We start from the raw sequence: 17,465 nt of genomic DNA, 5'->3' as shown, positions 1-17,465 counted from the left end.
TAAAGTGGTGGAAAGAGAGTGAAAAGAGTGGAGAGAGAGAGGGAATAAATCACAGCAGGGGTATATAAAGAAGACGGAGTACTGGGTGCTCCACTAGTTGTAATGTATGCCCGAGGATGAGCGGGAGGGTGTGTGGGACATTACAAGAGGAGACAAGAGAGTGAGAGGAGCGGAACGGAGGAGCGCCAGGAGCCCGAGGAGAGGGAGAACAGGGGGATGGACAGGGTAGGCTGGGGAGAGGGTGAGGGAATGAACAAGTGAGCACGTGGAGAGAGAGAGAGAGAGAAAGTGAGAGAAAAAGGCAACCAGCACTTTTACCTGTGATGCGCCTGAGGGGGAGGGAGACAGGAGGAGGGATGGGAGTGAAAACAGTGTGTGAAAAGATTTCAGGAAAGGATGGGGCGGGTCAGCTATATAATGCCTGGGGGCAGGTGGGTGGAGAGAGGACGACAGATGGAGCGACAGAGAGAGAGAGAGAGAAGGAGGGGAAGATGAGGAGTGGTGGAGGAGTGTATACGTTTTATGTTAAATGTACCTTAGAGCTACAACTACCAATTAATTTTATTGACTTATGTATCGATTATTTCCAGAAGATTCACTCACATCAGAATTTATGTGATGTAACCAACAACCAATATTGCATAAATACAGTGTAAAAGCATTTCTCAGAATTTATTCTAGGAGCATACATGTCTTTCTACTTCACGCACAAACAACTTTTGTTTGAATGTAAAATTGCTTCAAGTGCAAACCCATTCCCCTGCTATAAAACTGTGGATCAAAATAGGGAGTAAAGTACACAAAACTATACCATTTCAAAGCAGTAACCAACACATTTTGTGCAAATATTCACTGGTGAAAGGCGCAGGTGCAAGGATCAATCTTGGAATTTCTATCATTCAATTGCCACCAACCAGAAATCAGTTTTTTCAAAGAGAAAAGCAGCAAATCGTTACAATCAAATCATTGAAAAGATGGAAAATGTTTTGCTTTTTTCCATCTGAGTTAATCAAGTAAACCTCTCGTTTTCTGAGACCCTTTTTATGAGTCAGATTCAAACTCTCTTAGTCTTAAATATGTAAATCGTTCGTTTCAATCTGTCACCAAAGTACAATGAAATTGTAAAATTACTCGAATGTGTCATAGCCCATTGTTTCAGCTCTAATGTGCCTCAGAGTGGGGGCCGTGAAATGACCCAGTGATATGTTGTAATATTCATGTATGTATGCAGGTATCTATCTGTCGCTGCTCTCAATGAATTAATCAATTCACTTAATCCGATCAAAGCTCCTAAAGTGATTAAACTATAGTTTAAGTACATCAGAAATGTCATATCAACAATCAATCAATCAGTCAGTCAATCCGCTAATCCGTCTTACCTGTGGTGAAATGTCGGAGGCAGGGTGGGCGGGGAGGTGGAGGGGGTGGCCAGGCCGGGCGAGTAGGGATGGTACGGCGTCTTCTTCAGCGCCTGGATCAGGTTGTGCCTGTACTCTGGATCTATAGACCACAGAGAGCCTTTGCCTATGCTCTGAAAGAAAGAAAGAAAGAAAGAGGCAGAGAGTGAGGGAGGGGTGGAGATTAAGGGGACAGGGAGATAAATGAGAGAGATGTTATTGGAAGTGCTATCGGGCCCCTCAAAGCACATCACAAACACAGAGCAGCACAGTGATGTAAGCCAACAAGTCCGAGGCCCAAACACAAGCTCCAAGTCCAGACCTTGGGCCAGATTCTTATTTACCAAACCACCTGTACACACAGCGATGATTCCCATATCCTCAAGAAAGATAACACTCGGAGGAATGAGAAATAATACATCCTCAATGCCACCTCGTTCAATATTTTCCAATTCTCCTCCTCCTGCCTCTCTGCTGTGAAAAAAATCAGGAGGCTTTTTTTCTGATTAAGACACAGGGAGACTCTTTAACTTTTTCCACTCCAGAGGCAATGATGGTGAGTATTTTTAGATCAAAGCAGCTTTCCCCTCACCTAATGAAGCTGTCGGCTCCCAATCTAAGTGAAACCAGCCTATAGATTATAGAGAAGGGAGGGATATCAGACGGGCCACCATTAAAATACAGTCCCTGTCTCTACGTCTCACCGTGCTTTCATCTGCCTTGTCATCTGAATGTGGCAGATTCAGGAGTTTGTTTACTGCAGAGATGGGGGGGGGGTAAATATAAATTTAAAGCCGTCCTGCCTTGCGTTCAGCTCACTTTGTAGTGCTCTGTGATGATGCAGGTACAGGCTACAGGGTGGGGAGATGTCATGACTGCTGGCTTCTGATTTCTGCAAATACTGCAAGGAATCTATTCAGAGGGAAATGTCAGATGTGCCAGAGCCGTACATGTTAGCATTAATTGGAGACAGATTCTAAAATATGAGGAGCATTTTGTATTGAAATGGATGAGAAATACACAACTCACTGCTTCTTGTACATTGGTGGATCAGTCAAAAACTCACCAGAATTATAAAAAAAACCCCACTCACTTATCTCTAATGGTTTCCTGACATGTAGTTGATTTTTGCCTAGGTTGAGAGATATCAGTTGTTTCTGCAACAACACCAATACAGTGGAGGTGAATGGAACTCCTGGAGCTTACAGCATCGTAAATTTAGAGTAGAACATTTATTTTGCAGCCGTTTTGGGCCCGTAGTCGTCAAACCTCAAAGACATACCCTGAGCAAAAGACTTTTATGAGTAAAAAAGGGAAGAATAAGACACTTTTGTTCAGCAACGTACTGTTACTCACAGCTCGGTGTCAGAGTAACATTTAAGGGCAACTTTAAAGTAATCATGTGATTGATCAGGTGTGTTTTAAGACCTGGATTCTACCTCACTGGTCATCATTTAAAAAATTCTTTGGAAGCCTATTAATAATATTTTAAGTTTAAGTGAATTTTGTGTGAAATCTGGGATGAAATGTTGAGACAATAACTGAAACTGCATCTGAATTATTATCAAGTGCATCATGGTAGGTGCAAAGGAAGACATGCCATGAGCATCTGGTACATGTCGATACTGTCGATCAATATCAATATCCAGCTGCAGGCTCAACTTAATGCTCACATTCATGTCTGATATCAGACTTTTTTTTAGAAAAACAATACAAACAGCTGAATTTCTGTTGAGTGACAACAATGCAGATCCTCTACAGATACCTTATGTCTCACTGTGTGTCTGTCTCACTGTGTGTGTCACTGTGTGTCTCTGTCTCACTGTGTGTCTCACTGTGTCTGTGTCTCACTGTGTGTGTCTATGTGTGTTTCCCTGTGTGTCTCTGTCTGTGTCTCTGTGTGTCTGTCTGTGTCTCTGTGTGTCTCACTGTCTCTCTCCCTGTGTGTGCCTATGTGTATCTTCCTGTGTGTCTCTGTCTGTGTCTCTGTGTGTGTGTCTGTGTCTCTGTGTGTGTGTCTCTCTGTGTGTGTCTATGTGTGTCTCTCTCTGTCTCTGTGTCTCTCTGTGTGTCTCTCTGTCTCTCTCTCTCTCTCTCTCTGTGTGTCTCTCTCTCTGTGTCTCTCTCTGTCTCTGTGCGTGTGTGTCTCTCTCTCTCTGTGTGTCTCTCTGTGTGTGTGTCTCTCTCTCTCACTGTCTCTCTCTGTGTGTCCCCCCATCCCAGGATGTCCAGTGAATCAGTCAGAAACTGCTTCCCCTCTCTGCAGCATCTGACCTTGTAAGAATGCAAGAAGCTAATAGGATGTGTGTGCACTGTTGATTTGTGTCCCCCCTGTCTGGATCTTTACATTAGTATGTAAGTTGTGTTGAACATGGGCCATATGTGCCATGTTTTGGTATGTGTGTGTGTGTGCTTGGGGGTGAGTGTGTGCATGGCGAGTTCCCTGGGGAGTGTGATATTACCCAGCATGGTCTGCTCCTGGGAGTACTTCTATTATTGCCAGCAACGCCTCTCCTGGAGAGCATGATATTACACACACATACGCTCGCTCCCACAGAGGTGACCCCCACTGGGCCAAATTTCCTCTTGCACCTCCAGCCCGCCAGCCGTTTGTATATAATATATGTGTGTGTGTGTGTGTGTGTGTGTGCGCGCCTACAGTCTGCCTGCTTGCCAGCCGATTAAATCAATGCTCCCTACAGAATCTCTGTCTGCCGGGGCCCCTGCCTCTGCCAAACCAGTCAGCCAATCGAAACGCTCAATCTGTAGACCCCCTCGGTCGATAGGCCAATCACAGGGCGCTGCTCACAGGAAGGGTCTGTCACCTGGGTTATAGCGGTCGCCTTGGCAACAGGCATCATCTGGGCTTGGAAGCGAGAGGAGGTGAAATGGACTTTTCATTTTCTGACAAATTCGCAAAGTTGGAAAAAAAAGCAGCACGTCTCAAAATCGATTATCACAAAAAGTATTTGAGGTCAGAGATTGCTTTGAGTTTTCGGTGGGGTTCAACTTTGATACAGTATGACACATATTTTAAAAATAGGATACCTCCACAAGGATGGATCTTACAGCGGTAAAAGCAGGTGATAGAGGCCTGTGGTCCTGACATTCACCTGAAACTGTGCTTGTGATCTCCATTTATATTATTTCCTGCCTCCATCCTTTGATCCCATCTGGTCTCACTCCTCTGCTATGAGAACTTATTTTCTGGATGATGTGTTTATTTGCGTTGCCTCTACTTGCTGGAAAATAGTCACATCACTGTAATGTTTGCAGCTAAAGAGCAGGATTACACAACAAATAATCCACGAGTCAAAGCGTTAACCCCTGAGAAATATCTCATCCAGAGTGAAACTAAAACTGACTACGCACTGAATTAGATTTTAATTTGCAACTTTAAGCAATATTAGACTTAAAAGAAATGGATTTAATTATATGTATCTGTGCCACTACACCAGTTTGTAGTAGTTTTGATGAAAAGAGGAGCAGTTTTTACCTTTTTCTGTGTTATAAAACTGCAGAATACTGAGCGGTGTGCAGGTATTTTCATGATGGAGAAAACATACATACTGTAACTTGCCTTGGACACGTCACCGTGTGAGTAAAAGACAAAAGGGGAAGAAAGAAGAGACAAAGAGAGAGAGAGAGAGAAGGAGAGAGAGAGAGAGAGAGAGAGGGAGAGAGGGAGAGAGAGATGATTGTGTGTTGCCAACATCTGTTTCCTGTGTTATATAAGCTGTGGGGGCTGGTCTCCCTTGGAAATGGGAGATATTAAAAAGTCCTGCTGCCACTGACCCCACTGGTAACACTATATGACTGCTACTGCATTCCTATCTGCACTGTTATCTTTATGCATTTACCTGTCACACAAATCTCCACACATGCTGTATATCATGACCTAAAATAAACCAGGGTGCTTCACTTTATTCTAGTAAACCCAGAAAAAATAGAACATTGTTAATACTAACACACAACCATTTACTCTGTAAATGTAACCAATGTTTACTCACGTACTGTAATGGATTAAAGGAATAGTTTTAACATTCTGGGAAACGTGCTCATTCACGTTCTTGCTCACTAAATATGAAGCTAACGCATATTTTGTTTAATGCATATGCAAGAAAACAAAATGTATAAACCTTGTGGTTTTAAGGGGGTTTAATCCTCTCTTAAAACAATTACATGTTGTAGTTTTCTCACTTTATATTAAACAAACAACATAAACAAACAAATGTGTTCATTAGTGGGCTTAATTAGTGAGCTAGAGATTCTGTCAGATGTTTCTACTTATGCTGTTTTCCTGTGTTTCCAGTCTTTAGGCTAAGCTAAAGGTCTAATGGCTGTTGCTTCATATTTAATGACATTTCCCAACATTTAGAATTCCTTTAAGGCAGATGGCACTCTATATTTTTCTTACTGTCAACAAATCCCATAAAAAGACCACAACAATTTAATTCTACCAACAAGTATCGCTTGTGTGCCCATTGTCTAAAATGTCTCACTCTGTGCCATAGCGCTCCGCTGTTGTCCAAAACCTATTAAATACACGTCATTGAGCCTCACTGCTGCACTGAGTGACATGTCGCCTTAGTGCCACAGTAGTTTATTTTTTTAATCAATCCCACATACACCGTCACGCTGCTGTTATTCTCACTAGAGCGCCAAACGTGTATCAATCCGCAGCTGAAAATAGTCCACAACAAATGTACAGTTTACTACCGTCTGAGAAATGTTACAGCTAAAACTACAGTGCCCCGCTGTTTTGAGAAATTACTGAGCCTTTTTTAAAAATGAAACTATATTTGTAACCTCTTACATCTTCAGTAAGAATCAATGTGCTTGGGGCTGGGTGCCATAGACAGGGCAGGCAAGTCTGAAAGAACTGAGCGATGGATGCATGGATAGTTTTGGTCATTTTATGGGATTTGATTAAAATAGGTAAAAATATCCTTCAAGTCTTCAATCAGCCACTATATTATAACATCTTATTATAATGCAGCTATATAGTGTCCACTACTGAAACTACAACTTTAGTTGTCAAGTCAAGTTTTCTTTCAACTCAGTTATGAAATAAGATTTTAAAAGACCAGTGATGCACAGAGCTACCACCAGAGCTACCACATGTCAGGTATGAGGCATAAGAAGCTTTGTTGTCCGGTGCATTTTCACACACAATATCACTTAATCTATAGCACCAATCCAAAGTGTTATGACTGCATAGACAACCACAGTCAGGAGCAAAAGCATTAACCCTGGTTGTGTTTAAGCCTGATTAAACACGACTGTGATACGAGTATCCATCGTTACTTACTGTACATGTACAGATAAACAGAGGATTAATCATATAGTATACTGTAGGACGAGTAAAGCATGGACCAGATATGAACGCCCATTGAGATATTCAGGAAAGTAGAAAAGAAGAAAAACAGTATGAGGTCAGCTTTGAAGAGGAAAGAGGCAGAAAGATGGAAAAGAAGAAGAGGGGGGGTATTTATTCTGGTTAAATTGATTGATACTGGCCATTTCTGTTCCTGTTGAAGGCCGTTTGACGACAAAGATGCCCTGTTAGGTTCAAAAGTTACATGTTGGTTGGACAACAGGCTGTTTCTGCCTGTACATATAAAAATGGAGCAGGATAATAAGTGAACATTTCTTCGACAGGTGTTATGAATTTACTTTTACTTTTACTTCCACAAATATCAAGCCTGTTTCCCATGTGGTCTTAATTCAAGCCAAGGTTTGCCCCAGTTTGTGCTTTTTACAGTATGTGTTTTTACATTTCAGTCTTTTGCATTAGCTATTACAATGTTGTCACATACAGTATGGGTCTGTTTTCCTTAAAGATTAATACACGGCAAATTTTCCAACACTGGAGACATTTCCAGATTCCCCTAAGACTTAATCCTGCTGGTATGAAAAATACTCCATCCGGTACACAGTCAATTTTTAACTGATCTCACAATGTGCGACTCTATTACTTAATTCTGTGACTAAAACATAATCAGAAATGCTCATCAAGTCTCTGCAAAAATACTGATTAGATGAGCGGCACAAACTGGGTCTAGTCCAATGCAAGCAACTCCCAAAACACTCATGATATGTTGTCACTTAGCAATTAATTTCAGCAAGGCCATTTGGGTCTTTTCATTCTTCCTCAGCCTGTCATGGTGGCATAATTTTCACATCTGAGGAAGTTCTCCAAGGACACCACCAAAAACCAATCGTACAGATGTTTAAATTTTCTAGCCTTAGGCTACACTGAGCAAATAGTATGTGACTGTAAGGCTTGTGCTCATTCCCATGATTCACATTGATAGACACAAACATGTCTTAAACTAGATAAGAGAAAATATTACAAAAACAAAGCCAGATGTTTATTTTAATAGATAGTAAAAGGGGTATTAATGATTTTTTGGTGACTTGGAACGTATCATCACCATATAAAGTTGTTATGAAGCACGTTAGCAAACAATTGGCTGCTTAAATATCCAGCTGCAACATCAGCATTTACTTGGAGCCATGCTTCTCTCTTTGTAGGTCTGTTTTGGTTACCAATGACCAACAATGACCCGAAAGATGCTAAAAAAGCTTGCTAGAGCTGATGGAAAATGTTGAATCAGGTAGTAACTCTTTCTCTGTCTTTCATATTACAAATGACCCATTTTTATTGTCAAAATAGTGCAAAAAAACCCCAAAACAAACAAAAAAAACCTGCTAAAAACATTTCGCTTCATGCTAAATCCAAAGTGTTGCCACATTGGCAACATATCACTGGTATTTTCACTGTTTTATTGCCCTCTATGGAGAGCGAGATAATGCTGGTATGAATTGGCGCTTTATATAAATAAAGATTGATTGATTGAAAGTCCACCAGAAAAAGCCTACTTCATCTTTAAAGGTGGTGTGTTTGTTGAATTCATGCAAATGTTCCTCCACATGCACACTCTAAATCAATACAATCCCCTAAGAAAATGAAACCTCAAGACGCGTCATTAATGTGTTTGTAATTAGATGAAGTACAGTAACGTGATTCTTGCAGAGACATCAGCATCAGCTGCTGATAAATGAATGTTAAAAAAAAAACACACACCCTAAGCAGCAGAAAATTTCAGCTCAATTCAGGTGTTACAGTTCAAAATACCGCGAGTTAAAAGAATCAAGGACGCTGCTCATCTGAACAGGGCAAGGTTAAGTTAGAGGTGACACACTTAAGTGCAACACCGGGAGAATTCATAGCGTGTCTTAGATTACAAAACTGCCCGTTGTCTCTGCTGTGATTTCATAAGAGGCTTTGAGAAATATATCACTCTGAGAGTGTGTGTGTGTGTGTGTGTGAGTTCTGTGCTGTTACAACACTGATCTTCAGCACTGATCCAGAAGTCTGTGGGCAACAACACTTGTCATTAAGGCATGTCATTCAGCACAGTGAGGAATCCTGTTTGTAAACAAAGCCATGGCAACCATGGGACTCACACTCTCTCACGCTCTCTCTCACAAGTTTGCACACCCACACGCAAGACTGACACGCACACACACACACACACACACACACACACACACGCAAACACACTCATACACATAGAGCACCAAGCTTATTCTAAACTAGTCCCCATCTTGTCATCTGCCTGGATATGACCCAGAAATACAGTCACTGGAACAAATAGGCCACTGTCATATTAATCTCCACCTCTGTAAATTGATGGAAATATGATTTGGTGCGTTCACATTAAGCCATGTCTCCCGCTTCCTCCCCTCTCTCTCCCTCTCTCCCGCTCTCTCCACCTCTCTCTCCCTGTGTGCGTCTGCGTCTCTCTGTCGATCCCTCACGACGATAAACTTGACCTCCGCTTAACCAAATCCCTTTCTTTCCATTTCTTTTCTACAGCGAACAACGAGCAAAGCATAATGCAACATACATAAAAATATCTTAGAGCCTGTAATTGCATTCTCAATTCAAAAAGGCATAAACAGGTGAAGGAAAAAGCAAAGCACGGAGAGAAAGGGAGTATTCACATGCAGATATTCTCTGTGAAAAGCTTTGAATGGAGGAGTCTGACTAAAATTACAGAGATTCTGTAATTGCAGCTTCAGATAAAGCACGGCACTTGGCAGGTAGAGTAGGAGTCTGCAGAGATGTGCCCTCATTTCTACACCGACACGGCGCTCATCTGTGTGTGTGTGTGTGTGTGTGTGTGTGTGTGCGAGTTCTTTTAAGCATTCATGCGTGCTTGAGAGTGTGTGTATATGTGTATGTGCTCTTGTTTGCTTGTGTGTGTGTGTGTGCATGCGTGTGTGTCAGACATGCCCTGCGTGTATTTGGAAGTGTGTGTGTGCATGTGAGAGGGGGGAATAGGTTTGAAGGGTTAATTAGCGTGCTGTCTTAAACGGTGTGCAGTGACAGGAAGACAAGACAGGCTGTCCTTGCCAAAATCACCTCTACACATGCTGCTCCACACACACACACACACACACACACACGTACATATGTGCATATAACACAGAATGAGGATATACAGTCATTCTCCCCCACTCAGCACCTCAGTGCCCATCTGAAGCTCATACACACATACACATATTTTCACACACACTAACACATGCACACACACACATACACACGCCTAAGTCAGTAAAGCCAAATCAGTTTTCCCGTTGCTACAGCAACAGCATACTTTTATGTCAACTGCAACCTAGTTACTATGGAGATATGTATACAAGAGAAACTCTGTGCCGTTGTAGTCAAGGGCCAGATGACAGCATAGCGTGAGGGTGTGCGCACGCACACACACACACACACACACACACACATACACACACACGCACACACATGCACACACCCACACCATGTCCTCTTCATCCTTCATCCATTTTGTTCCTTGACACACACACACGCACACACATGCAGCTTACTCAAAAGAAAGAGTTCAGGTTCACACGCTGGTCAAGGAAAGCGTAAAGAGCTCCCATATCCACCACTATAATCTCAATCAGCTAAACACGCAAAGCTAGCATTGATCCTCAGTGTTTGTCCCCCACCCCCAACGCCCTCGGGCAAGATGAAATTTAAAGTCTGCTGGCATCTGTGTTATTAAATCCTCCAGTATTAATTTAGCACTAATTGAGTGAGGGATTCATTCCCTGTTTACCCCGAGTCTTTAATGGAGTGAAATCTGGATAGGAAAGCCAGTATAAAAGACTGTATCAAGACTTAAATCAAAAGCGAAATGCTGTTCCCGTCGGGGGAGCGCAGAACGTCTGAGTGAAAGAGAACTATGAAAGCAGAGATCATCAACTATTGATAAGGCCGAATCTGGTACAGCTGTAGACAAAATACAGAGTATGTTTGACTTCAAGTTGGATATGCCTGCAAACCGCGGATAACTGTCTGCTGTGAAGTTATAACCACACACATGATAGAGTGAATAATGGGCTCCGTATTTACCATGTGGCTGCAGCCTTATTTCACCGTATGAGTCTTCAGAATATGACTGATGGAAAGTTCACTGTTTTGAATTGCAGCTGGGCATCGTTTTCAATACCTGAGTCAATATTCGAGAAAGGACGGCATGTGAGGGGGTCAAGTTGGCCAATTAGCACTTGTGTACTGGGTTATTCAAAGAGGACAAAACTGTGAAAACACCTGTACAACCTACACAGTTTTATTAAAATGATATAGGGATTAATAACAGACATCTTATATTAGATAACTAATGTTGTTTTTAATTGCATTGAAGAAATCTGAACTGAAATCATAGAAACAAATGGTGTATAGAAGTGCAGCCTTTATTTCACTTCAAAGAGTTCATGTGTATCTAGAAACCCAGATCAAAGAGCTCATATGCTGCATGAGATAATAGCTTCATTACAGGGACAATTAAAATTGCTTTATAATTATTCTCAACAATATTTTTTACTTTTTTTATGTTTTAAAATCAAAAGTGGTCTTATATTTTGTGAGGACAGATATTCAGTTTTCACTTTTGCTGATTATCTAACGTTAGCTAGTTTTGCATACTGAAAATATTGATTTGACATGTTGAAAAGTATTAACTGATAAATGAAAACTGTTAGTTTTGCTGCTAGCATTACTGCTGGTCAGTGTTTCACAGCTATGTAGCTTGAATGTGCAGAGCTAGAAAGTGACATGCGCAGAGAGCCAACACTAGATTGCTTATCTACAGAAACCTCCCCACTCTGTGGCAACAAAGACATAGCACTCACTATGTTTTAAATTTTTAAACAGTACAGAATAACCTCTCTTTCCATGACAATCTATTTTTGGCTGACTGTGCAGAGATCACGATGCAAGTTTAGCAGATATTCCTCAACAATTCCACTCAAAAAATTAGCATTCATTAACTAAAGCAGATAAAATCCCCAAAATGCTACCAGCACTGTTTCTGCCACTTCATTTTACGGGGAGGATTTGGATCCTGGGAAGTCACATGACATCTCATGCTTTAAGGTGGTTGTTGCTGCAGTGATGGGCTCTGGATCGCTCCCTGCTGAGTTTTCATACAGCACTAAAGTGATTGTTTTCACTACATTAGTTTAGCCAAGCCTTTAGCTTGAGGGAAAGTAAATATTATCCAACATTTCTCTACACAACAGCTGAGGCCCTTACCTGGCTCCGGTCTTTATCCACCTTCTTGAAGCACTTGTTGAGCGACAGATTGTGGCGCACTGAGTTCTTCCAGCCTGTGGGGGCGCTTGCAAAGTAAGGGAAGTGCTCCAGGATCCAGCCGTAGATATCCTTCACCGGCAGCCGCTTATTTGGCGCGTCCTCAATGGCCATGAAGATCAGGCAGCTGAAGGAGTACGGTGGTTTTCGGTTGGCCCCTGCTGCCAGGTCGTACGCTGAGTGTGCATCGCCGAGCAGGGGGTCGTCTGGGGAGGGAGACGAGGAGGAAGGCGAGCGGGGGTGCAGACCGTCGGGGTCTTGCAGGGGGGAGACGCTACGCAGCCCCGAGTGGCTGAAGCTGTTGAGGAGGTCGGTGCTCTCGTGGAGCCAGGAGAGGCTGGTGAGCTCCTCGTCCTCGGCCTTGGAGAAGGAGGCAGACAGGGACAGGGAGAGGTCAGCCGCCTCGGCCTCAGACGCTGCTGTGGCGGCGTCCCCCTGTCGGTACGGCGGGCTCATGCCCTGTGAGGCACTGGCTCCACTACTGGGGCTCTGGGCCTTCTTACTGGGGGGCATGGTGGGTCCCATCCAGCCCAGGGCTCACTCCTGGAGAGGGAGACAGTAGAGAGAGGGGAAGGAGGGAGGGAGGGATGGAGGGAGAGTGCAGGGGCAGAGAAAAGGAGGAGCAGGCAAAAAGAGAAAAAGGAGAAACGAGGTCAGCTTGTGAAGTTCAGTTGGCTTCTTACATAACGCCTTAATTTTTGTTAAAGGCCAAAGGGTGGAGAGACGCAACAAGATTTTGACCACATTCCCAATTAGGCTGGGTTAGATCTGAGGGGAAAAGTATACATCATCATTTCTCTCTGGGGCTTTCTAACCAACTCTGACTGGGATGGCAAATTTAGTGCTTCATTGGTTGAGGAAATCTTGCGTTGTACAACTACCTTCTAATTACTAGTATACCAGCAAAGTATTGACATTACATGGGGTCGCTGTCATAACATACTGGACACTGTTAAAGCTCGAATAGTTGTAGGGTCACATATTCCAGTGCTTTAACATCTCTACAGCAGTAGAAAATGTTATTGTCAAGGTTGGAGCTATGGACGAGTGCACAATAACGTTTAACTGCTGCATTTACAACATTACACAGCTTAGTTCCACAGCTGGATATCTGTGACCAGAGATGATCACGATGTGGAGATTTGCCGTGAAAAAAAAAAGAAACAAATTAAGAGTGCGAGTTCAAATGCACCCCAATTCTAATCAGACCATTATTCTCCTAAAATAAGAGCAATGTTGTGCTCGTTAGACGCAGTCAGAGTGTGGTAATTGAAGGGGACTGAGTATCGCACCACAATCAGAAGGCTCAGAACCAGGCCTGTGATTGTCCTCTAGCTCAGACAGCTGTGGGAAGGACCCAGGCAGCAGCTAAATGTAATCTACTTCGCTCACCCTGTGAACATGTTTCAGAGTCTGGACACAAACACAGTACAACCGCGCTAGGATGCACATGTGCTCACACACACACACACACACACACACACACACACTAGAGAAAATGCAAGTTCTGGCAAAAAAACTCCGAACATACATACATAAACAAACTGGTACAAAAAGGCTCTGAAATTAAAAGCATGCACAGACATGAAAACATGGATGAAAACACACACACACACACACACACACACACACACACATCAGAGAGCAGCGCCATTAGGACATGGGGATTAAGTCCAGATATGTTCTGGCTGGCCCCTGTGTGGTGTGATCGCTCTCTAATCCAAGGTGATCATCGGCCGATCTGTCCCCTCACTCTGCGTGATTGACTGACAGCTGTCACCCATGGCAACCCGCTGTGCCGTGACAACTGTCAGTTCGCTACAGCTCCGGCCGATGTGTCTCCATGGCAACAGAGCAAAACAACTCATCTCCTCTCTCGTTCTGGCGCCTGTCTCTTTTTTTTCCCCTTCTGTGTCTGTCGATCTTCCACCTATCCTCCCCGTCTCCCTTTTTTTCCCTACTTTTTTTTACCAGCGCCGATAACTCTGCTTAACAGTGTTGATAGGCTGTAGTGGAAGGACTGAGCTAAATATAGAATTGTGATGTATAGCTGCTATGCTGTTGCTCTGCGTATAGTCGGCCAGCCTATAGTCACCCCACTGCTCCATCCGACTCCACGTCGCAGGGAAAACGCTCGGTGGAGCCTGATGTCTTTGATCTCCTCTCCACTTCCTCTCTCCTCTCTTTTCACTTCTCACACTTTCTGACAGCACGCACGCTCATTCAACAAGCTGTACCTGTCTGAGGTACAGCGTTGTTGCACCAATATTGACATTGAGCGTAATGAATTCAAATTGCCCCGGTGACGATAACGCCGTAGCTGAAAATAGTCAGCGCATAATCAAAGGGATGGGCGAGGTGGAAAGGGTGTTTGACAGGCGTTTCAAGGTGTGTGTGTTTCTTTGCGTGAGTGTATTTATGCATGTGTTTGACAGGCTTGTCACGGTGTGTGCGTGTTTGTCTTAGGAAGGAAGTAAGGGCATCGTGGTGACATTGTTCCTGGTGGGAGTCCACTGGAATGCAGAGATGGCTCTGATGCTCTCTTTCTCTCCATCTCCTCTTCCTCCTCCTTGTTATGTTGCCATAGCGGCAAGGGGGCCATGAAACATTACGGCTGACAGTAAAGTCATCTCATTTTACTGTTGCTATGACAACAAACTCCTCACTGTTGGTTGGGGCCACTGCGAGCTGCCGCCCAAGCCTCGTGCCTGAGTGTGTGTATGAGTAGATGCATGTGTGTGTGTGCCTGTGTGTGTGTGTGTGTGTGTGTGTGCCACCATGTCTCCCATGGGCTCTCATAAAGCTTAACACACTTGCTCAGCTCTAAGCAAACTTTCATGCAACTTCTACAGCGCCCCCCCAGGACCAACTGCTAAAGGACAAAGGCAGATATCGCTCAAGTTCAGACTAAATGATGCCTGCTGTGTGTGTGAATGCATTTGAGTGTGTGTATGAATGTGTTTGAGTGAGTGTCTGTGTGTGTGTGTGTTAGAAGCATCCTCACATTTGTTTGACAGATGGGACTGTGCTATTCTCTCTGTCTTCTTCATTCTCTGGATCTCTTTTGTGTTTGCATGCTTTGTTTTGATTTGTGTTCATCTCTGTTTGGCTTGTCCACATTTGGCTTAGCGTGTGCATGTGTTTTTTTTCCCCGTGTTTGTGTGTATGTGTGTGTACACTCTCCATCTAAGTGTCTGTGCATACCAATGCGATTTAAAGCCGCTGGAATCGGTACGATGTTTGTGTCTCTTTTCTCACTGTGACTTAGGAACCACACCGGTTCCGTTTGCACTCCGCACTCTGATAACATGGACTTTAAAACACACCATTCAATTAGAGGAAATGGATTTCTCCATTGGAAACACCTTTCTTGAACGCTTAAAGGTTGGTGGTCCACTTAAGTCAGTATGTTCATATTATTACGCTGCCATAAATATAGGTTCCATAACACTCTGACAGGTAACAAAGGCTGAAAATTACCGTGGAAATTGTGTTGAACATTCAGACTGCACCTCAGACTCCACAAGTGAAAAAGCCCTCTATTAGTTATTATAAATGACAAGAGAGCTTAAATGATGAATGTGAAGGAAATGTTCAGATTTGGTTACCTCTGACTCTGAGGAAAAGCTCGCCTGAGACCTTGATATCTTACACAGCAATGTTTATTGATGCTCGGCCGAGGAGAACAGAGACGGCAGCAATACAGTATGAGCACAAGGTTGTTTCCCGTGATCAGTCTTTTAACCCCTGCTAAGCGTACCAAAATGACTCCATGCCCAAATGTGGTTGTTCTACATGTACAACTATGTGTGAGTAGTCCACTGGCTCTCTGAAATCTAAACAAGGAACTATGACAGTTACCCCAAGTCATGTTGTATGAATCTCCAGGTCACCGTCAGCACTTCTCTCCGACAGGAGACAGTCTATCTTGCAATGTCTGGAGCACGGCACAGCTATCACCTGCGACCTTGGTAACCCTGACAACGGAGCGTCACTCCCTATCTGGAGGGCGGCAACCAACCTAAACAATCAGACAGCTAAACTGTGCTCCAAGAACATGTCTTTCCCAACTTTAAATTTCACAGTTGGCCTGAATTACACCCCTTAACCTGACCTTAACCTTAACCTCACAATTAGTGGCTTAATCGATAATGAAATTCAATCAGCCGAAAATTATTATGTACCACAATTTTGAAAGCAAAATTGATTGATTTTGTCAAGCAAAAACGTTACCTTTTCTCCCAGGGCTTTCAACCATATCACACAGTCTTCACCAGCAGATGGATGGATTTTATCCATAGCACATAATGATGGCTTAAATGTTAAAGGGCAAGTTCAACATTTTGGGGAAAAGCCTGAGTCGCTTTCTTGCCAATAGTTCAATGAAGAAGACTCTCTCATGTGTGTACTGTATCAAGCTGCCACCAGCAGCCAGTTAGCTTAGCAGAGGCTCCACCGGTTGCCTAGCAACCTCATAGTGAGGACAAAACAGGGAGGGACTGTGTCTGGCCAAGAAATGGTCTGGTGCATAACTCCCTATAAAACTACAACTTGTCTTGATTTTATACCGCAAAGAAGATACAACATGCCGATAAATGAGCTTTAGGGGTGCTTTGGAAAGGGCCAGGACAGATGTTTGCAGTCTTTATGCTAAGCAAAGCTAACCATCTCCTGGCTGAAGTTAAATTACAGACATGAGACTGGTATCAATCTTCTCATCCGACTCTTAACAAGAATGCAGACAAGCGTATTTCTTTAAGCCCAAACTTCCAGCCATAAGCCTAATTTAACAACTGTGCAAACTCCATCCACTGATGAAAAAAGCTACTAAGGAGTCCTTGAGTTTACCTTGAATTTGGAGTGTTTTGTCGTATTGTTGTTTACAAAGTCAAAAATGAACTCCTTTTAAACCTCCCTCTACTATATTTAATTAAAAACACAATCAATAGAAAAAACGAATTTCTAAATTAATCAATGAAGAAAATAAATGGTAGCCAACACCAGAGGTCACTTAGGGACACACTACAGACAGGCAACCATCACAATGTTCCTTAGAACATTTTTAATGAGTCCAGTTTTTGAAGTGGCACACTTCCCTAAAATGTGTGAACCAATGTCCAACCCAACAGAAAGCTAAGTCTCCGCTAAATCTCGCTTTTGGAGCAGCCATGTTTTTTGCCAGGACTTGTTTCATCACTGCATGTCTGACAAGATATTGACGAACCTAAAGATCCCCATCCCAAGTTGGCTGCTTGGTTCCAGCCGTATTGAACCTCAGCTAACAATAGTGCGCCATTATGAGCAAAAACATTTTTTAAATCAATATATCGATACACTCTGTTGTCATCTGCAAAAAAGATTGAAAGGGTTTCATACAGTCCCATTTCAGA

At 43.1% G+C, this 17,465-nt stretch overlaps 1 protein-coding gene across 1 annotated transcript in view; it reads right to left on the bottom strand.

The window, feature by feature from the left end:
• ches1 (checkpoint suppressor 1) overlaps nt 1-17,465 on the bottom strand; it is a 56,236-nt gene that overhangs the window by 16,984 nt on the left and 21,787 nt on the right. Inside the window, exons 2-3 of the mRNA XM_070849627.1 lie at nt 12,019-12,618; nt 1,380-1,531 (exon numbers count right to left, since the gene is read on the bottom strand). Of these exons, the coding sequence (XP_070705728.1) occupies nt 1,380-1,531; nt 12,019-12,600 (734 nt within the window). The 5' untranslated portion in view covers nt 12,601-12,618. The remainder of the gene's footprint in view (nt 1-1,379; nt 1,532-12,018; nt 12,619-17,465) is intronic.

This window comes from Pempheris klunzingeri, chromosome 18, assembly GCF_042242105.1.
Source record: "Pempheris klunzingeri isolate RE-2024b chromosome 18, fPemKlu1.hap1, whole genome shotgun sequence".
Classification (NCBI taxonomy): domain Eukaryota; kingdom Metazoa; phylum Chordata; class Actinopteri; order Acropomatiformes; family Pempheridae; genus Pempheris; species Pempheris klunzingeri.
This window is presented reverse-complemented; position numbering and strand designations above follow the sequence as displayed.